Below are 23009 nucleotides of genomic sequence, written 5' to 3'. Positions count from 1 at the left end.
GTTCTCCCACGCGGTGCATCTTTACAATTAACAGTGATCATGTGTGAAACCAAAATGAATACAAACCGTATCAGGAGCTCATGCAGGTATTCTGCTGCTAACACGATGCTGGGCATTGGCTGGTCATCATATGGGGTTGCCTAAAACCCAGGCATCTTCTGTACAGACTCACCCCTACCTGAACCTTCATTGGACCGCACGCCCCCCCAAACATAACCGCCCATTGGATGCGGTGCATGATGCAATACATATACAAATGCCTGTTTTGTTTTTTATCCCGCTTGTCCTCATGCAGCTGTGCAGCCGCTCACCCCCCCCCCCCCCCCCCCAAGATCTCAACAGTACTCCCCACTCCTCTTCAGTTCACCCAGCAAACGCTCGTTGGTTGCTACTAGTGACCTGTAGCAAACACACAAAAACAAAAGTTACATTACAAACAAACGCAAAAGAAATCCCCCATTCAACATGTAACAAGACTGAACAATATTTAAATAACTCAACATCTCAATATTACTCTATAGGTCTACACAGGATCCTCTTGTGGCCTGTTTTAGAGTAGATTTTGTTTGTTGGTAAATCTTTTAGGCAGGCTCTTTGTACACACTATGTAACTCTTGCTGCCATGTGAACAAAAACATGTTATCGTCATCTTGGTCCTTTTTGACCTTTGAACTTTGACCTCAATCTGCGCTGTCCATTGATCAATATATATATATATATATATATATAAATTCACTAGTGCCAAATCACAAACAGTGATTACAACACTCCTTGTGCTTGGGGCACAGATGTAACCAAGCCAAAGGCTCTGAAGGTATCCTCATCTCAGGTGTGACGACGTCTTCTCACCTGTGGCTCTGCTGCAGCATGTCTGCTAGTTCCTTCACTCTCTCTGCCTCCTGGACTTTCTCCCTCAGTCCTTCTATCTCCCTCCTCAGTGTGTCCACTTCTGTCTGCGCCTCTGAGGACACGCGAGGAGAAAGTGTTTACGGTTTACTCTCCGCTCATATCTCAAGAAGATGTGTACTTTAAATTCCTTTCACTTCTAATAGAGAAAGTGTCCTAGCGGTGGATGATAACGTGATGATTACTCATTCATATCTCATGTTTTGTACTTTGGTTTTAAATAGCTTTCACTTACAAACTGAAAGTATCGTAGTGACTAATACACTGATGATCACTGCTTGCGATTTTTTATTGGTTATAAACTCCTCGCACAAACAAACAGAAAGCATGATAGCAATTGACCTGTCTCAAAACCCTGCCCCTTTTCTTGATCCTCCAATCACAACTGTCGCTTACCTCGGACAAACCAAGTTTGTCCGAGGTAAGCGACAGTTGTGATTGGAGGATCAAGAAAAGGGGCAGGGTTTTGAGACAGGTCCATTGACCATATTCACACAGCGGCCATTTTGCTCTTATGTCAAAATGCTCAGTATGGGAACAGGGTGGAAAGGAATCCCAACCTGAGCATGACATAACAGCAAAATGGCCAGCGTGTGAATATGGTCAATGAATAATAGCTTGATGGTTTACTTTGTAAATTCTTCTCCCTCACCTTTAATCTGAGTAATGGGCGAACTTTTCATCATAGACTTAAGATACTGTTGCTCCAACTTGATCAGCTGCTTCTGCAGGGTAACGTTCTCCCCCAAAACGATCCTCAGCTGCTCGTTCAACTTGCCCTGCGTTGAATCAAACAACAAATCAATAAATCAAATCATGCATTTAATGGGTAAATTTGTCGATTAGCTACTGTACTGTTGATTAGCTACTGTACTGTTGATTGGCTACTGTTGATTAGCTACTGTACTGTTGATTGGCTACTGTACTGTTGATTAGCTACTGTACTGTCGATTAGCTACTGTACTGTCGATTAGCTACTGTACTGTTGATTGGTTACTGTACTGTTGATTAGCTACTGTACTGTTGATTGGTTACTGTACTGTTGATTGGCTACTGTACTGTTGATTAGATACTGTACTGTTGATTGGTTACTGTACTGTTGATTGGCTACTGTACTGTTGATTAGCTACTGTACTGTTGATTGGCTACTGTACTGTCGATTAGCTACTGTAGTGTTGATTAGCTACTCACAACTCCGCTGTGTGAATCCCTCTTCTCCACAGAGAGGTGGTGAACCGCTATTTTATGCTCTTCCTCTCGTATCTCCGCCCGGTGCTTCAGGTCCTCCACCTCCCTCCTCAGGATCACGACCTCGGCCTCTCGGCCGGAGACGTCGTCCTCCATCATGGAGATGATCTGAACCGCCTGAGCTGGAGACGAAAGGGGGCGAGAAACCCGTTAGGTTGTCTTAACGGAATGTGAGGATCCGATCCGACGACGACTCGATTTGATTATTCAATTATTTAAGCAAAGATTTGATACATAATGGAATTACCCTACATTATGACTACGGTTTGATAAAATTTTTCAATTTCAGTTTGACAACATTTTAAGTGTAATATCAGTAGGTATGCAGAATTGCAGATGTGACGGCACCCATCATAAAAGAGGGCTGTACTGTATATACAATTAAAGGAAAAATCCACACAAAACTATTTGCATAAGATAAGATATTCCTTTATTGATCCCCTTGGGGAAATTCAGGCATCATAGCAGCATGGGGGAAGGGGGGGGGGGGGGGTACAGGTAGTAACAACAACACAATCAGTGTAAACAAATAGGTCAATATAATTTACTATCTAACTAGCTACTATCTAACTAGCTGTGCTATTCCAACTATCTTGGACAGTTAAATCAATATCTATGAACATAGGCAACTATCTCCCTAAGCTGGAAATCAGAGCATCAAAACTTTGTGATGTGTGACACTTTCCGGAGTTGGTCCATTGACAATGAATCAATGACCGAATGTATGGGCTTGAGGAATTCTTACTTGCACTATTTACATCCAAATGAGTTTTATTTAAATGTAGGTTTACAGCTCTGAATCAGAAAATGTACCCACATCCCAGTAAAGTCACCACGGGTGCCGTCATAGTGCCCTAGGAGTTCCACTGTTCACTTGTCTATGGAGCAGCTCCGTGTTATCTCTCGGTGACATCATCACTAGAAGCTCTGTTCAGCTTAGGGCACGGCTACATTGATCCATCATAATTGTTTTTTGAATTAGAACTTAACATAAGCACAGCTTTTCTAACTGACAGCAACGTATCCGACACTTCCAAAAGTTCATCCTCTCTTTTACTATCCGTCAAAACGGATAACAAACCTGGTGGAGACTGACACATCAACAGCCTTGTTCAGCAAAACGGATATTCCTCATTGAAAAATAATTAAAAGGTGCTAAAGATAACATTTAGCCACTAGATGTCGCACTAGAGCACCAGTCCAGCATGTAATTTATCCAATCAGGTGCTTTAACACTTTCGCGGCCACTGGGGCCCGTCTAATATAATGGTTGAGGGCCAGCTTTTGTAAACAAACGTGTGGCTTTTTGTACAGCTAAATCTATACTTTATAGTATTGCTATCTGTCCATTCTCATTGTCAATTGAGTGCATAAAACGTCCCTTCAAAATGGCTTAAAGAAAAAATAAATCATCAATAGGTTCTCATTTTATAGCGCTGTGAATATAAGCTTTATAGCGGATTTGGGCTAGTATATTTTCTGGAAGGCTAGTTGTAGAGCTAATAGCTGCTAACGTTATATCCAATGGCATTTCCGTTTTACAGATGCTACAGAAATAACTCAAAATGCATATGATCCGGATGATCCCAAAGCATGTATGCATGAAAGGGGGGGGGGGGGGGGGGGGCGGGGGACGTCGTTTATTATTATTGATTACTAGGGATGTCCCGATCCGATCACGTGATCGGGGCCGATCACGTGATTTTCCGAAGATCGGGATCGGCAAAAAAATATATATATATCTGGATTTCTTTTTTAACTTTTTTTTTAACAAACATGACCATGTTCACGTCTTAAACTCATACTGAGGCCTTATTTTTGGTTTTAAATTGCATATCATCATTCATTTATTTATTGTCACACAGAGCAGAAGAATTTTGCCAAAACAAACCAATAGTATCCAGCTGCAGAACGGCAATTTAATCCCAATTTCTCACATTACATTCACCCTGAATGTTGACGTTATCCAGGTGAAAAGTTAACTTCATTCAAGCGAGGCATTGCAATCCTTGACATAAATCATTTGATGTATAATTAAATCAAAGGAAATGCGTTTGGGTCTGAGAGTGTGGCTGGTCTGCCGTTCTAAGCAATTTTTTGCCGAACCACTGCTGTCTGGGCGCAGTGATTTCAGGCGACGCAGTGCTACTTTCTAACGTCGAGGCCAGTGTTTACATTTTCAGGACAGGACACGCTTTCATTGAGTGAAGTGGATATCATCAGATAGACTAGCTAATATAGTATCTTGACTTGACTGCTGCTAATCATGGCCGACTTTGGAAGAGAGGAATCCTCAGAGGATGATGAATACTTCTGGACAAACCAAGATCCAGAAGCTTATCTTTTTTAACCCGAATTCACAGAGGAGGAACTATGTGTTTTGGAAGCTGACTGGGCAAGACGCGAGGATGAAGCAGAACAGCTTGGGGCCATGGGGAGAGTCAGAACAGACACGGATTGGTGGTGTAAATGTGGATCATGCCAACCTATGCCGACAGAAATAGAGTGCTTCTGCTGTAATGAATGGGACTCTGTGCTGCCATCAATGATCGGAAGGCTTTGCGATTTTTCTGACGGATATTGCGATTGCGATCAAATTTGCGATAATTTAAACCACAGAGGTTTATTGTAAAATTCGGCTTGCATCTGGCCTACGCGGTGGGTCTGTTCGGGACACCGAGCCTGAAAATGTTTCTTTTTACCTGGGAAATGAATCGATACTGGTACCCAACGGTTTCTGTACTTTACTCTCCCTCTCTGAAGTCTAAACTTCACAACACACAATCTAAAACCCCTTACCTCCCTCTCCCAAACTGTTCCTACAACAATAACTTGCAAAGGAGATCAATGGGACTTCCTGGTTAAAAAAAAAATAATAGCGTTTTTTTTTTTTTGCGATTTGCTAATTGCATCATTTCAAATCGCGATTTCGATTTTAAATCGATTAATCGTTCAGCCCTAGTTTATATTGTACTATATTTTACTTTATGTTTATATTAGATATTTTTTAATATACACTGGGGGAAACGCAATTTAATTTCTCTGTATATGTCTTGTCCATTACGAGAGGTGACAATAAAGCTGACTTTGACTTTATGGGTGTTCATTGCCTTATGGCTAATAAGACCCTAGAGGTCCGGTTTCATATAAACAAAATTATTTATATAGCTAGGCTTAGTAGGCTACCACTTTCATGATGGTTTGATTGTTTATTTGTAGTACTTCACTCAATGAAAGCGTGTCCTGCCGCGAGCTACTAGTCAGATTGGTTTTACTGACGGAAGTTACAACGGGGCTTTTGAGGTGATGCGTAGCACTGCGTTGCGTGAAATCACTGCGCCCAGACGCGTGAATATTAAAGGCAACCAACTTGTGTTCAGCTTTTCTCTGATTGGCCGCGACCCCCCGCCCCCTTTTGCCGCGAGCCGGCCCACGTCCCAAATGAAATCCAAGGAGCAAGCGGCAGCGCGGGCAACCAACTTGTGTACCAACCAACTTGTGTTCAGCTGCGGCAGAAATGTATCTCCAGTGATAAAACCCAATTCACGGGTCACTACTGTAACTAGAAACTCTGCTGGGTGTCACTGTACATCAGTGTGGAACTGTACGCTGTAACGTTATATGTTATTTCGCCCGTGGAGGCTGCTGAAGCGCCAGCGGGGCGACGCGGTGGTTTGTCCCCGGCGCTCCAGCAGCAGCAGCGGCCGTGCTCCGTTGTAGGAAGCCCTTCAAGCGCTCTCATATTTTGCGAATGCATAAACTATATCTTAAATTATGGCTATGTTTCTAATATGGCTGTCGCTTATCAATGACTTCGCGACAGCCATATTAGACACTCACTGTACATCAGTGTGGAACTGTACGCTGTAACGTTATATGTTATTTCGCCCGTGGAGGCTGCTGAAGCGCCAGCGGGGTGACGCGGTGGTTTGTCCCCGGCGCTCCAGCAGCAGCAGCGGCTGTGCTCCGTTGTAGGAAGCCCTTCAATGACAGCGCTCTCATATTTTGCGAATGCATAAACTATATCTTAAATTATGGCTATGTGTCTAATATGGCTGTCGCTTATCAATGACTTCGCGACAGCCATATTAGACACATCGCCATAATTTAAGATATAGTTTATGCATTCGCAAATATGAGAGCTCTGTCATTGAAGTGGGTGGTGGCAGTTACTAACAGTAGCGATTTTTATTGTTTTGTCATGACCAAACATAATCCCAACAACATAGATAGGAGGTGTACTGTATGTCAAATGTCGGTCATGTGGTGGAAGAGTTTAGTACAGTCACACAACAGAACACCAGTGTTTCTAGTAGATATGTTTATTAATATAAATAAACACCTCTGTCTGAACTGGTTCGACCAGCGCGTTGGTTCGACCAGCGCTTCTGCCGCGTCTCTCAGCGGAAAAGGGCGTGTGCTAGGGCGGTCACGTGGCCGTGTGGCCAATCAGAGAAACGCTGAACGAAAAGCTGAACACAAGTTGGTTGCCTTTAATATTCACGCCGCCCAGACAGCAGTGGTTCGGCAAAAAAAAAATCCGAGTATATCTGCTTAGAAAACGGAAATGTCTAATTCAATTATTTTGTATTTCTCCACGTGGTAAATACACAGGTCACAACATGTTTACAGGAACGTTTTGGAGTTGTATTTGGAGTGTATTTCGTGACTGTTGGGAAGTAGCCTGAGAACTTGGCTGCTGGAGGAACCTACTTCCAGTGACTGACGCTAAGCTACGCTAACGGTGCGGGCGTTCCCTAAGCCTAATGCATGCACAGAGATGACAAAGGTATGTATCTTCTTGTCTAACTCCAGGGAAGATGGCAAATAAGCAAATTTCCCAAAATGTTGGAGTTTTCCTTTAAGGCGAGACACTACAGGTGACTAGGGTAAAACATTTAACTAATAGATATCACAATGAAACTTCCCCAGTTGATTACTTATATTAAGACAAGACTTTTTTGTATTACAAGTTTTCTGAAATTGTATGTTTAAATATACACAAATTTGCATATAATTCCAGGACAGAAATCTGAACATTGGATAAAGCCATTTTCAAAATTATAGTTTCATTTTGTTGACATATTAGAGCCAAAGGTTATTACAGAGGGGATTTTGGATATCTCTTTTTATCACTCCATAAATCAGAAAATACTCAATTCAGTCCATTTGTATGGTAAAATTCCATATTTCACCATGTTTTTAGGAATAAAATGTGATATAAATCAGGGTATGAATGCGATATCAACAAACCCTTCTGTAAATACCTTCAGAACATATATATGAATAGAACTGGAAGGTTTGGTGTATGCGAGTGCTACTGAAGTGGAGATTTCTGGCTCAGAGTATGAGGAAAAACTCATTTTTGGGAAAACGCCTTCAAAGTTCGGTATGTAAAATGCCATAATTTTTTTTTAAACAGCTATTTACAAACACAATACCTAATCAAACCATTAGTAATTGACAACCTAAACACATGCCTGATAACTGAATAATAATAATGATATTATTGAACTGAACAGAACTACACACAGGCTACAAACAGTGTAGTACAGTGTAGTACCCCCTAATAGGCAAAAGATATTTGAATAGATATCACTATGTTATGTACATATAAAATAAGAAAAAATATATTGCAAGTTTTCTGAATTTTATGTTTATATACCGGTATGCAAATGAGGCACTTCCCCATTAAATATGTGCACATTTATGGATGCAATAAGGCAAAATGAAGTAAAATAAACAACTAAATGTGTGTTATTGACGTTTTATTGTCACTAGTTTCATAAAAGACATGTTTAGGAAGCAAAATATAACAAAATCAACAAAAGAAAGTATATTTGCCTATTCACCTGGGGTGTCTCGCCTTAACACTTTCAATGCCCAAAACGTCATATGACGTTTTATCAGGCCCCCCCCCTGAATGCCCACGACGACAATTATCGTTTTATTTTTTTATTGGCGATCTGAATTCATATTTCATCAACCGAGTCTCCCGTTGGTACACCAGCTCCTCCAGCAGCTCAGAATGGAAAAAAGCGCCCCCTATCGTCTATCCCTGAAAACTGCACATCAGTCGCTTAGACTGACCTGGGATCAGTGATATGTAGAGGCGGGGCCAGCTGGCTCCCTGAGCTGTGGCAAGCCGTCTGCTCAACATGGAAGTGATCGCGCGACGGGAATCAGCCTGGAATATATATTCACAGTAGCCAATCGATAGTAGACAGTAGTGATCGATTTTTGGAATGGCGATCAGGAATTGGAATGATCTTTTTGGAGAACATCTGATCTGAGGTAAGGATATCCGAGGACTTGACATGGACCACACACATTAACAGTGTTGTGAAGAAGGCACGACAACGCCTCTACTTCCTCAGGCGCCTAAGGAAGTTCCAAGTCAGCCAGAAGATCCTTAAGAACTTCTACTCATGTACAATAGAGAGCATCTTGACCGGCAACATCACCTCCTGGTTTGGGAATAGCACTGCACAAGACCAAAGCACACTACAAAGAGTGACACGTTCAGCCGAACGCACAATTGGAGGGGGGCTCCCCACCCTCCAGAACATTTACTACAAGCGTTGCAAGGGCAAGGCTAAGAGAATCATTAAAGACTCCAGTCACCCGAACAACTGCCTCTTTGAACTGCTGCGGTCAGGCAAGCGATACAGGAGTCTCAAGGCGAGCACAGAAAGACTCAGAAGAAGCTTCTATCCCCAGGCCATCAGGCTGCTAAACGAACAATGAATGAACACTACACAACAACAACCACCAAACGCACATAGCACACACATCCACACGCACACACTCACTTTAAACAAACACACTGTAGCACCCACTCCACACACTTATAGCACACACCCACTTTAAACAAACACACTGTAGCACCCACTCCCCACACTTTATATTTATGGATGAAGGATTGCACTACAACTCGTACACCTTACTGTAAATTGTACCTAAAATTGTACCTCATCCCATTTCTGCTTTGCACTAGATAGTACTGTACATTAGTACACTGCATAGTATTGTGTATTGTATATTATATGGTAACTCAGAACATTGTACATATGTCTATACCGAACACTGTGACCTCATTTTCTTCTTCTAAATTCATGCTATATTATGTTATTATGTTATTTGATACTATCTTGTCTAGCACAGTCTCTGGAGCGTAACAGTAAGAAGCATTTTGTATGAAAGTATTCTGTACTTCTGTATGACAACTATTAAAGAACTTGAACTTGAACTTGAGGAATCTATTTTACCAGTCTTGGGATAATCAGAGTTGTATTCACTGAGATCTCAGCGTTTGCCCTATGTGTGTGTGTGTGTGTGTGCGCGCGCGATCGCTTTGAGGAAATCAGAGAATCGATTTTCAGCTCGCGGCCCCAGCGTGCATACGTCGTACACATATACTATCGATAATCTAGCGTTTATTTGAAAACGATTAATAAATAGGCCGAAAAATGACAGTTTGTGTATTCTAGAATATTCCAGTACAGGGCGTTTATCATGGAATCTTTAAAATTTCCTTGAAAACGAGGGCTTTTCAAAATGCTATGAAACGAAAATGAACCGATAAAATAACAATCCGCTTCGACAATGTTGACTGGAAAACGGGTCATTGATAAGCGACGGGCAGATTAGACACATAGCCATAATTTAAAACATAGATTAGGCGTTATTAATGCTAACATTGAAGTGGATGGTGGGCATTCAACCGGTAAATCAAGATTAAGCTTGGGCTCTGAAAGTGTTAAGGAGAGACTTCTTCATATTCACAAATTGTACAGTACCAGACAGTATTATAGAGATAACACACGTGAATTCTATTTCAGGGTGGATTTCCCCTTAAAACTCACCTAACTACAGGGCGGCTAGGTGGTGTAGTGGGCAAGGCACTCGCCACCAGTGTGGAGACGCTAGGATTCGCGTGTTCGAATCCAGCTCTCCACATTGTTTTCAGTTTAGCTGGTCGTCCGCAGTAATACACATTGGCCGTATTACGGGGAGGGAAAACTGAAGGGTGGGGATCGAACGTTGTGAACAAGCGACTCCTACAAGTCGGTTGGTGCGCCTGCGCAGTACAATCAGGAAGTGTCGGGGGCAGCGTGAGCCTCCCACGCGTTACTCCTCGACACTGAGAGATCGAGCTGCGCAGGTGAAAAGATGCGACTGCTGTTACCTCAAGTACCGGAGGGGACTTGTGCTATGTATGACTTAGTCCACATTGCAGCCGGCTTGTGGGAGGCAAGAAACAGCGTTCGTGACAGGGGAGGGTTGAATTGGATGATACGAAATTGGGATGGGAGAAAATATAGAAAAATGGGAGAAAAAGTGGATAAAAAAAAAAAAAAAAAACTCACCTAACTACTAGTTCAGAGTATTTCTAATGTGAATAAATAAAATATACGTTAATTTTACTTTACAGATGGATCCTTCATGTCAGTGTGTCACGTGGTGCAAAGATTATTGTTCTTAACACCCCTAATAAACATGATGAGAGGGTGTTTTATCTTCCCTGTCTGATGTATCCAAACACTCACACAGGAAGTTGTTGTTGTGGTGGAGTGACCTCTCTCCGCTCCAGTGCTTGTCCACAAGGTTGAGCAGCTTCTCCAGAGGTTTCCTATAGCTCCCCTGGGAGACAGATTCACACAGAGACAGATACATGACCCAAAAGAAGGAACAAGGTTTCCCCTTCAACCTTGTAAACAGTTACCGGTAATTTACTTTCTACAGGTTTACATAACATTACAAAAAAAAACTATCACTTCAATACAATGGAGCTGAATGGCACTCGGCTGATTTCTGTCTCTTTCCAATCTTATTATTCATACTTTGGTAGAAAATAGTTCCTACATGAAACTGCTCACAACAAGGTCTGTGTATTATCCTGAGTCACCAAGTCATGATTTCTGGAAAGAGACATTGCTTTTGAGTTTTATTTTGTGGTTTGAGCGCCACAACCAAGTGGCATTCAGCTCTATTGTATTGGAGTGATGGCAGGTATCTACGGCAGACATCTCTACGGCAGACATCTCTACGGCAGACATCTCTACGGCAGACATCTCTACGGCAGACATCTCTACGGCAGACATCCATACGGCAGACATCTCTACGGCAGACATCTCTACGGCAGACATCTCTACGGCAGACATCTCTACGGCAGACATCCATACGGCAGACCTCTCTACGGCAGACATCCATACGGCAGACATCTCTACGGCAGACATCTCTACGGCAGACATCTCTACGGCAGACATCCATACGGCAGACATCCATACGGCAGACATCTCTACGGCAGACATCTCTACGGCAGACATCTCTACGGCAGACATCCATACGGCAGACCTCTCTACGGCAGACATCCATACGGCAGACATCTCTACGGCAGACATCTCTACGGCAGACATCTCTACGGCAGACATCTCTACGGCAGACATCTCTACGGCAGACATCCATACGGCAGACATCTCTACGGCAGATATCTCTACGGCAGATATCTCTACGGCAGACATCTCTACGGCAGACATCTCTACGGCAGATATCTCCATGGCAGATATCTCCATGGCAGATATATCTACGGCAGTTATCTTCTAAACTAAGCGAATCACACCAAAATTATCTGGATGGATAGATTCTATTTAAATTACGATTTTGGCTTCCCACGATCATGAAAACAAGATAATCGAGATGAAGCGATTATTGTGCCGCATGCCGTGTTCCCCTTCCTTCAAGCCCACAACAGTAGTTTCAGCTCGTGTCAAGAGGGAGGAGAGAGCCACGGCACGTTTCTCCAGTTATTCTGAAACATCTTTGGTAACTTGTAGTAGAAGATGACAGAAAGGCAGCCTTTGGTCGAGAAGAAAGGTAAAACTAATTCAGTCGTCGTCATATGATGTTCTCAAATCGACGGGATCAATCAAAATGATTGTGATTATGATTTTTGCCATGATTGAGCAGCTCTAAGTCATACCCGACCAGAAGGGCTCATATGGGGAATTTCACTGTGTTTCATGCGTCGCTGTCTGGAGGGGTTTCTCTTGTTCGGCTCGACTCCCTGATATAGCTGCTGAAGAAGTGATTCTTCATGAAAATGTTCCATAGTGCAGGATGATTTTTTATTTACCCAGGCAACCAAGTAAGAACGAATTCTTATATACAAAAGCAGCCTGAAAGCAACCAAAAAGCAAAGGCCTTTTGAGGGAAGGGGGGGGGGGGGGGGGGGGGGTTGGCTGCAACAAAAACAAGGTTATGTACATGCATACAAGTAAATAAAATACAAAATTACAGTAGCAATAGTATACAAGGACAATTACAATAAATAAGAGAGAGGGAAAAAGAGAAAGGGAGAGTGAGAACCAGAGGGAGAGAGAGAGAAGAAAGGGGGGAAGGAGGGAGGTAGGTGAGGGAGCTTAGGGGGAGGAGAGAATAGTCTGAGGGCTATGCGTGTGATTGGGAGGCAGTCAGCAGGTGCAACAGTCGGTTATGAATTAATGAATGAATCAGATGGTAGTCAAAGGAGATCGTTTTTATACCCTCTTCTGCTGGTGAGCTTTGCGTGGAGAGCTGGAAGCCTCCGCCGTCTTGCCGCTGGAGGCCTCCGCCGTCTTGCCACTGGAGTGGGAGAGTCTGGGAGGATGCAGGATGGGGTTGGAGGGATCAGAGAGACTGAGATTTAGACCAGACCTCCTCGGACTGGGAGGTCGGATGTCCATTAACGAAGAACTACGCTGGAGTCCTTGATCTGAAAATAAACAAATAAACAAATATAGTTTCAACAGAAAACATTCTAAATTAAGTTTATTTCCTGTTGCAATGTTTGCTAATAAAATAGCTGACAGGCCCATAAATATTTGGACATTGGCACAGTTTTCATAATTTTGGCCCTGTACACCACCACAATGGACTTGAAATGAAACAATCAAGATGTGCTTTAACTCATTCAGTGCCAGCTATTAGTCTTGGCCTTGTAGCTAACGTGCCAGGTTTCCATTACATATTTTCACTGTGCGTCACTATGTTTGGAGAGCTATATCTATATTCTATATTATAGCTATGGGGACAATACTATGGTCATTTGACAGTGACTTTCTTCCGTCCAAGATGCAAAAAAGAGATAATTTTTTTCATGCATACGTCCACGCGTTATCCCGTGGTGAATATAAGTATAATTTCAGACTGATCGGGGTTAATTCCTGGGAAGCGAGTTATAGGGCGCAACGTGAATTCTACTATAAGCATTGGCGTTTCTTGCCTGGACACGCTACTATTTCCAAATCAAATGTATATAATATTATGTATAATATTATTATGTTTCATCATGAATGCATATGGGGGGGGGGGGGGGGCGTTTCTGATGCTTTGATTGCCAGTAACGGCATTCGTATTGAACACTAAAAACACTGATCAGCTGGATCGGTATGAAAACATTGCATGATCAAGCTGGAATTGACGTCAGATAGTCCTTACCTCTGATCAGGGGTATTCCAAAAAGAATATTCCAATTATTTGATCGCCATCTGGTCCATCTGATGTCCATCTGGTCCACGACATAACCCACCACAACACATGCATCGGGGGCATTTGACGTGCTTCAATGCGATAGGGCGAACCGCTAGACTCACCTGACCCAGAAAACTGCACCCATAGGGATTTGAACGTAACACAGGGTAAGATATAAGGTTTCAAAGGGTGCTCGATACTGCCGTCTAGCAGGATGCGGCCGGTATTGCACTTTGGCGATCTCAGACTCATTTCCTATGGTAACACAGAGGTCCCTGGATGAATAATGAATAAAAGAATAAATGACAAAACCCGAGACATCTCGGGTCTGGCAGCCATCGCATGGCGAGTTAACCCGACTTATCTCGGGTTTGGCAATTAAAGAGTTAAAGTGCAGACTTTCAGCTTTAATTTGAGGGTATTTACCTCCAGTGTTTCATTTTAAATCCACTGTGGCGGTGTACAGAGCCAAAATTATTTGTGTTGATGTCCAAATATTTATGGACCTGACTGTATACATGGATCCAAACTGTTCCCTAGTAACAGCATTCCAGTGAAACCATCTATTTAGCCCCTTTCGTGACTGCTGATGCACGTCTTGCTTTGAATACAGCAGTCACTTGCTCGACCTAACTAGCCATGGGAACATTCACTCTGAAGCACTGGTTATTTACGAACTGTTTGTTCTAAATTTATCACAGAGAAATATCAAAGGTACTCACAGTTGCACGAGGGTTTCACACACAAAACCGGGGTGGTTTAAAAGCTCGGCGTTGCTAATAAACATTTTAAAGAATTTTTATAACTGGTCAACACTGCTCAAAACGGCTTTATTTCCGTATTTGGCTGCCTGGTGCGCCTGCGCTGTGATCACAGCGCAATGAGCGCATGCACATCATGCACCCAACGCCGGAAATAATGCAGTTGACCAGTTTATAAAAATTATTTAAAATGTTTATTAGCAACGCCGAGCTTTCAAACCACCCCGGTTTTGTGTGTGAAACCCTCGTGCAACTGTGAGTACCTTTGATATTTCTCTGTGATAAATTTAGAACGAACAGTTCGTAAATAACCAGTGCTTCAGAGTGAATGTTCCCATGGCTAGTTAGGTCAAGCAAGTAACTGCTGTATTCAAAGCAAGGTGTGCATCAGCAGTCACGAAAGGGGCTACCATCTATTAGACATAGAAACATTCAACATTGTGAAGAAACTGCGATTTATGTTATGTGCAAACATTGGTAGCACTTTATAATAACACCCTGTTATAATACATTTATAAGGTATTTGTAGATAATGAACTAATCATGAACAAACCATTTATATACATTCATAAATGATTATTAAATCATTTATAACTATATTTGTATAACATTTACAAAGTATTTATAACGCATTAGTGGATAATGAACTAATCATGAACAAACCATTTATATACATTCATAAATGATTATTAAATCATTTATAACTATATTTGTATAACATTTTTTTTTGTATCCACTTTTTCTCCCATTTTCTATATCTTTCTCCCATCCCAATTTCGTAACATCCAATTCAACCCTCCCCTGTCACGAACGCTGTTTCTTGCCTCCCACAAGCCGGCTGCAATGTGGACTAAGTCATACATAGCACAAGTCCCCTCCGGTACTTGAGGTAACAGCAGTCGCATCTTTTCACCTACGCAGCTCGATCTCTCAGTGGCGAGGAGTAAAGGCCTCTGCATGCTACAGAAACTTCAAAGCAACTGCAACACAACATCGACAAAGCAACAGTGTTTTAGACACTCTGCCTTTATGCTTCTGCAACATCGACGCGCAAAGTTAGTTTAACTAAAGTTAGTTTAGGTTCGTGTTAACGTTAGATAATGTACAAAATAAACGTATTTCCGGTGATTTTAGACGTCGCTCTTTTATTTTGAAATCCCCCGACCGGAAGTGTTATAGTGTCTGTTGCTAGCAGCTTAACTTTCTGTGCTTTTCGAGCTAACGTTACCATAACATCATTCGTTTCCAATGGAGAGAGGACCTCGGCTCACATGCAGCTCAAACTACCTATTGGAATAAATTAATTGATTGATGTTTAACTTGTCCCTGTGTGTGTCCAGTCATTTCGACTAGCAAACGTTGTATTTAATGTTAAAGTTACCTCAGGATACCATTGTATTTAGTTGGTTAGCTATGTAGCTAATGTGGATAGCATTTTGTATAGCACCAATGCTAGCTGGCTGGCTACAGCTTTATTTACTAAATTATGGAGGCTTTTTAATCGTCAAGGTAAGAGAGGATTTGTCATGATCAACTGAAGGCGTATGCTATGGAACAATATGTGCTTGGGTTTTCAGAAAAAGGCCAGCTATGTGACGCTAATTATTTAGCATCAACGCTGGCTGGCTACAACAATGGCGGATGGTATTCTCTGCGAGACCAATATTATTCTATGACAGCCCCGCCCCCATTCGCTAACCAACCAATCACTGCTACGCAATATCAACGCAACGGTTGTTTAGGTTAGATTTGGGGGACATGTACACAACGTCCAAGCAACAGTCTACAAGACCCTAAACAACAACCGCGCTGAAATCGCGCTGATGTTGTGTTGAAGTTGCTTTGAAGTTGCTGTAGCATTAACGCGCGGGAGGCTCACGCTGCCCCCGACACTTCCTGATTCTACTGCGCAGGCGCACCAACCGACCTGTAGGAGTCGCTGTCCACAACGCCCGATCCCCACCCATCAGTTTCCCACCAATGTGTATTAGTACGGACGACCAGCTAAACTGAAAGCAAATGTGGAGCGCTGGGCTTGAACAGGCAAGCCCAGCGTCTCCAGATTTCGTGGCGAGCGCCTTGCCCACTACGCCACGTAGCCGCCCTATTTGTATAACATTTACAAAGTATTTATAACGCATTAGTGGATAATGAACTAATCATGAACAAACCATTTATATACATTCATAAATGATTATTAAATCATTTATAACTATATTTGTATAACATTTACAGATTAGTTCTACATTATTTATAACTCATTATCAACATTGTTTGTACTTGATTTGTTCATCATTAAATAATGTTGTTTAATGTGTAGTAACACATTTGTAGATGCTTTGAAAAATGGATATGAAAAACGACTATACTGTATCTCCATTTATTTTTCATGTTCAACAAATGATTTGTTAAGACATTCATAAAACATCTATAAATCATTTGCAGATGCTATTGTGGGGGCCAATCTGAAGTGAAGCCTATTCATCATTAACAAATGTCTAATACAGTTAATTATTTGTTTACTTTTTCATCACATGTTACAAATGTTGTAGACAGCTTTCGGATACACCCTTCTTTGTGACATCAAACAGTGACAGAATTAGGACTAAAGATAAATGCAATTGTATTAACATATAAAATACATGTGCATGACATATAGTGTAACGTGGGGGGGCACTAGGACCCAGGAGTACCCTGGTCAGGTAGAGTATCTAGAGAGGAAGTCTCACGAGAGTGAGACTTGACTTCACGTGTTGCCGTCTGTTTGAATGAAAGCACGATACATGCAGAACCAAGTTATCCGTGCTGCTCCTGCCCCACGCTTTTAATAAGGTATGAGCAGTTTAAACACCTTTTTTGTTGGTAAATCTATTCCACCATTTCCGACCTACAATATTATATGTTGTGTAGACGTACTTGATGTAGTGGGCGCTAACGTTACATTTGTTCCTAATGTGTGCTCAGTATATTGCGGTATGTGATGATGACACGACACACAAGGGTAATAATTATTTGTATTTTCAGACTGTATAAATGGTTTGTTCATGATTAGTTCATTATCTACAAATACCTTATAAATGTATTATAACGGTGTTATTATAAAGTGCTACCCAAACATTTTTATTATTAAAATAAATAAATAAATAAATAAAGGGATAAATGGACGAATAAGGACTCCAATAGAGGGGTCATGTGTGCTATTATGTATTATGTACAGGTCTCACCAGGATTGGGGGTGAAGTGGCTCTTGGCTGGCAGTCTGAGTGTCTTGGAGATGTCCTTCAGCTTCTTCTTCCCAGATACAGGCCTGTGTTTCTCCACATAGTGGTCAAACGACACCCTGGGTCCTTCACTCCCTTTTGACGGGCTTTTTTTATGCGCCACTTTGGACTGGGTTTGACCTGGTCAGTTAAAGATTACGCAATACAACATATAATGATATAAAGTTACACAGTGATTTATACTATATAAATAATAAGAAGGTTTAGGACTCTTTTATAAGTAAAAAAAAGTATCCTTGACTCCTGCCGCCATCTAGTGGTGGTTTCACACACCAGCAGATATAGGAAATAAAAAGGAGGGGACACTGATGTTGCAGGGATGAAATACTGCAGTGTATAGTATAGCATGCGTTACAGTGTCTTTTCCCCTAACCTTTTCATACAAAGATAAATGATTCAACTAGGAGACTACTGTGATGTCAACATCTCCTACAATCCCTACTACCCGCCCTAATGTATGAACACATGTGGGCATATAGTTGTGTACAGTTAAGTATTCTTAGCTATTTCACGTAGTTGATTATTGTATATTGGATTATTGTATATTGGAGCTTGTCTTGTGTGTGTGTGCGTGGGTGCATGTGTGTGTCATTTGTCCTGTTTACTTGTAATGTCATGTTATGATGTAAGTATTATGTTGCATGGTCACGTTTTTTGTGGACCCCAGGAAGAATAGCTACTGCAATGTTATAGCTAATTGGGGATCCTAATAAACTAAACTAATCTACTCTAAACTAAATGAGTGACTCAATATTTGTTTTGACAATGATTTACATCTATGTTATGCTGAAATATGCTGATGTTTCATTATTCCACGCCAGGCTTGGGTGTGAAGAAGCAGCTAATATAGTCCACAGGTGTAATGATATTCTGTTAATGCATTAACCAGACGTATTGTTATTACCTGCATTGCTTTTACCCTTTTCTTACTCTCTGCATTGCTTTTATTCTGTCTATTTCATGCTAATCTTATGTATATGTCTATTTTATGTCCATTTTATGTCTACATTACTGCTGTGAAGCACGTTGGGCTGCAATTCTTGTATGAAAGTGCTATACAAATAAAGTTTATTATTATTACTTTATTTAGCTTTTTCTTGAAAAATAATTCTCCATTTTGTAGCCGTATGATCACTAGTGTACGATTGTTTGAGTGACTGTTGTGATCTTCTGCTGATGACAGTTTCCCTCAAGGATCAATAAAGTTCTTATGTTATCTTATCTTACTTCTCTAACAGCGACTGTAATGCAAATCAGCCTGTCTCACTACCTTAATCAAAGTATGGGGCGCTAGAAGAAATGCAAATGACACTCACCATCTTTTCTCCGGAGGATGGATTTAGCAGTTTCCTGAAATCAAACAGACAGTACTCCAACAATCATGTTCCAATATTAACCCAGCAAATACAATTTCTGTGACCCAAACTAACAAACAAATCACCTGTTTTTGAGACGAAGTACTTTCCGGTTCCGAAGCGGCTCTCAATTCTCCCTCTTCGAATTCTGGTAAGGAAGGTAATCACTGATTATTTACCATTTCAAAGCAAAGCTAAACAGAACCCAGTAGACCTGCAAAATATTCAGATTAGAACAGCAGATATTTAGATGTTTAAACCCTACCTTGTAGACGATAGAGCTGTGATTCTCTTTCTTCGTGGAGGGACCCATGGAGCGACCGAGGTTCACCTTGGCCAAAATTGCTCTTCGAGACAAAGTTCAACACGATATCATCACTGCTGTGCAGCTGAGCGAGCTTCTTGGTTAAGCGATCGACTGAAGCTAACCTCAGATCACTGCTTCTGCAAACCACAAGCAACACAGCAAGTATATCACCACAGAGGAAAGGCAGCTGCAAGGAATGAGGCTTAAGTGTGGGAAATGTTGTGTTCTGTTTGAGTGTCCTTTACCAGGTATAATTATGAGAGTAAGGTGTAAGCCCATTCAAAAGGGGCACTTCATTGAAAAACAATGCCAATTTATTTTGCACATGTCCCAAGGCTCTAAAGTGTTTCACACATTAATTTAGTTTCACAGTTATTGAGAGTTAAGATAAGATATTCCTTTATTGATCACGTTGGGGAAATTTGGGGTTCAATAACAGTCAACTAAATGAATGTGTGCAAAACAGTCGAGAGCCTTGGCATATGTGTGAGATTATGTGCAAAATAAGTCTGCATTGTTTTTCGGTTGAGTGCCCCTTTAAGTCATATATGTAATACTAGTCGATTCAATGCACCTCCTATCCTTTGCGCGACTCCGAGAGGGGCTCTTTTGCGGGAGCTCGGGTGAGGAGGAGAACTGCATGATGGCATTTTTCCTCTCAGTGTCTCTGACCGGACAGTCATCTTGAAAACCAAGGAAGACATCTATTAATAAGAAGAACTGGCCAGAGATGTGGCATCATGGTCCTTTTAACTCACAATATAGAACACACATACAATGTTTAAACTAAGCTTACCTAGTTTGCGCAGATTGGACATAGCATGAACCAGATACAAGCGGTAGTGTGGATCACTTTTAGTTAGAGGGTTGAGTCGGAGGTCCAGGTCTTTCAAAGCTGGCAACTTGAAGAGCACTTTGACCTCCTGAATGGTGGGGATGCGGTTATAGTACAGGTTCAGCCGCTCCAGCATCTTCAGGTGTTGTACCCCCTTAGGAATGATCAGATAAAGCTTTAACAAGGGTCCAATTATTAATCATTAGATCCGTCTCCGGTACTGCACGCCAAATAAGAGAACTTACCTCAATGGAAACAAGTGCATTGTAGGAGAGGTCAAGGCTCTTCAAACGTACAAAGTTCTTCATTGCATTGCCAAGATATCTGATCTTCTCCTGGTATGTTCCGGGTAGGCTTAGCGATCTGACATCCCCTGTTAAAGACATAGGTGAAAAGGATTTTTTTTTTTTTTCTTTGCCTTTATCTTTGTTCTGTTTAAGAGCAGGTTAACTAGCATAAAGGGGCACTTTAAACAAAGCAGAGTATGTGCACAATTGCACACATATCCCAAAGGGTCAACAGTATTTCCCAAATGAATTTACTTTAAACGTTATTGAAAATGTATTAGAAAATTGTACTCCAGGAAACGTCAACTGCAGCTCATTGAAAAGATTTTCCAAAAAATTTAAGAAATAGAAATAGCAATGTTGTTGGCAATACGTTTACCGTATATAACTGCTTAACACACAGTGAATGTGGCTTTTTAAGAATCCCAATTAAAACAAACCATTATAACCAAATATCAAATGAATAGAAGCTAGTTAGTTCACGTGTGGGTGAAATGCCCCTTTAATATTAGCGTAAACGTTAGCAAGGCAGCTCTGCTGCGCACAGGTAGGGCGTCTCAGACGCCCTCTTTGTTCCTAACAAGAAATTATTTTAGCGTTACTTAAATAACCTCAATGTAGACGTATATTACTAGGTCAACATTACCAAGATAGGGGTGTTTTATCTGCAATCTCTCCCGTATCCATTGCTCAGTTATTGTTGTCAAGCACTCCACCGCCATACTTTTCGAACTGTTACGAGCATGCGCACTGTCGACATCCTCATTCTGAGTCACGTGTCAAAACAAAGGCATGCAGTAGTGCAGAAGTTGGGTTGCGTGCTGTGGTCCGTATTCTGTTCAATAATTGAAAACAGCATTTAAAACCAGACAAAAACAATCCACTGCGAACTGTGGATAACTTCATTCCGTTGCTGTGCGCCAGATTCGCTTAGTAAAACGTGTCCAACTTTTGCTAAAGTTAGCTTGTTGTTGACGTTGTGCATGTTCTCTTGGACTGAACTGTGACAGATCAATGGCATCTAGTATAACAGAATGGATTACACTGTGTTCCAACGTCATTCTTTCTGCCACTGCACTCTACGCCGCCCGTCAACTCTTCAAGGTAGGAGTTTGTGCAGATTGAAGGCACAATGAATGTCCAGTCAGGATTCGATTCAAATGTACTGTTATTATACAGCACAAGTACAGTACAACGAAAATAAGTTTGGCATTGTAGTGTATTTTTTATTGGTTATTATGGTTATTAAACAGTAAACAGCACAAATTAAGAAGCCATATGGACAGATTCCCAGACAAAGATGTCGATTGCCAGAGCTCTGACATCACCACGACGGGGAAACAGTCACCCTAAGCAATACTGACTTCATGCCGAAACCTGATTTCATCAGGCAGGTCAAAAGCCAGTTATAATGTGATTAACAATTGAGTGACAGAACCACACACACACACACACACACACACACACACACACACACACACACACACACACACACTCAACACACAAACACACTCTCATGTGACTGAATGACCCTTTGTTACTAGACTGAGGAACACACACACACACACCCTCCCAGTGAGCTGTGGTGTTCCACAAGGAAGCATACTAGGACCGCTACTGTTCCTAATTTATGCAAATGACATGTCGTCAGCTTGTGACTGCAACTTGTTCCTGTTTGCGGACGACTCAGCCCTGCTGGTCTCTGACAAGAACAAGACATGGCCCCCCTAAGAACCACCAGGGTAAAAAATCGCGCTGAGCCGTGGATGCACTCCGAAATACTGGCCGCTATGAAAACCAGAGACAAAAAATGCTCTGAGTTTCGTAAAAGTCAGTCAAAGCTTACTAAAAGCACGAGCAGTGAACTCCAAGCCCACGTGACTGAACTCAAACTAGAAAGAAACAGACTAAGAAACGACGTAAACTCCATGATCAAAACTGCAAAAAAGAATTTCATCAATGACAAAACTGAGGAAAACAAAAACAAACCATGTGAACTTTGGAAATTACTCAATAATCAACTAGGATGCAGTAAAAAACTTAAAACCAGATTCTCAAACATAAACATAAAAACGGACAACACGCTCATCACAGACAAGCTGGATGTAGCCAATTACTTAAACATTTTCTTCACAAACATAGCCACAACACTGGTAAACAAACTACCCTCCCACTCAGGGCTTTATGGGGTAGAACACATAGTAGCTTACTACAAAAACCTAGGGGTCCGCAAGGACGACTTCAAGCTGGAAATGGTAACAACAGATGAGGTACTCAATAAACTGAGCGCCCTCCAACCTAACAAGGCCACTGGCCATGACAACATCCCCTCCAAATTCCTCAGAGACTCAGCAGCCGCCATCACACCAATCATCACACACATAATAAACCTCTCCATAAAACAGGGACACGTCCCCAAGGACTTCAAAATTGCGAGGGTGACCCCTCTGCACAAAAAGGGCAGCAAATTAGACCCAGGCAACTACCGCCCTGTTTCTATTCTCACCTCCATCTCGAA

The 23009-nt window shown here is 41.7% G+C and overlaps 1 protein-coding gene across 1 annotated transcript; it reads right to left on the bottom strand.

Annotated features, from left to right (window-relative positions):
• Positions 1–335: 335 nt before the first annotated feature.
• On the bottom strand, positions 336–21219 carry cep72 (centrosomal protein 72; the record flags this gene model as incomplete). Its single annotated transcript, XM_084336700.1, has 14 exons — positions 21138–21219; positions 20450–20577; positions 20166–20358; positions 19944–20052; positions 19328–19506; positions 19149–19210; positions 19024–19057; positions 17651–17827; positions 12699–12907; positions 10704–10797; positions 2098–2276; positions 1559–1685; positions 850–961; positions 336–399 (listed from the first exon to the last, which is right to left on the bottom strand). The coding sequence occupies exons 1-14, from the start codon at positions 21211–21213 to the stop codon at positions 336–338; spliced, it is 1743 nt and encodes a 580-aa protein (XP_084192826.1). The 5' UTR covers positions 21214–21219.
• Between the last annotated feature and the right edge of the window lie 1790 nt (positions 21220–23009).

This window comes from Notolepis coatsorum (genome assembly GCF_963971535.1).
Source record: "Notolepis coatsorum genome assembly, chromosome: 19".
Taxonomy (NCBI): Eukaryota; Metazoa; Chordata; class Actinopteri; order Aulopiformes; family Paralepididae; genus Notolepis; species Notolepis coatsorum.
This window is presented reverse-complemented; position numbering and strand designations above follow the sequence as displayed.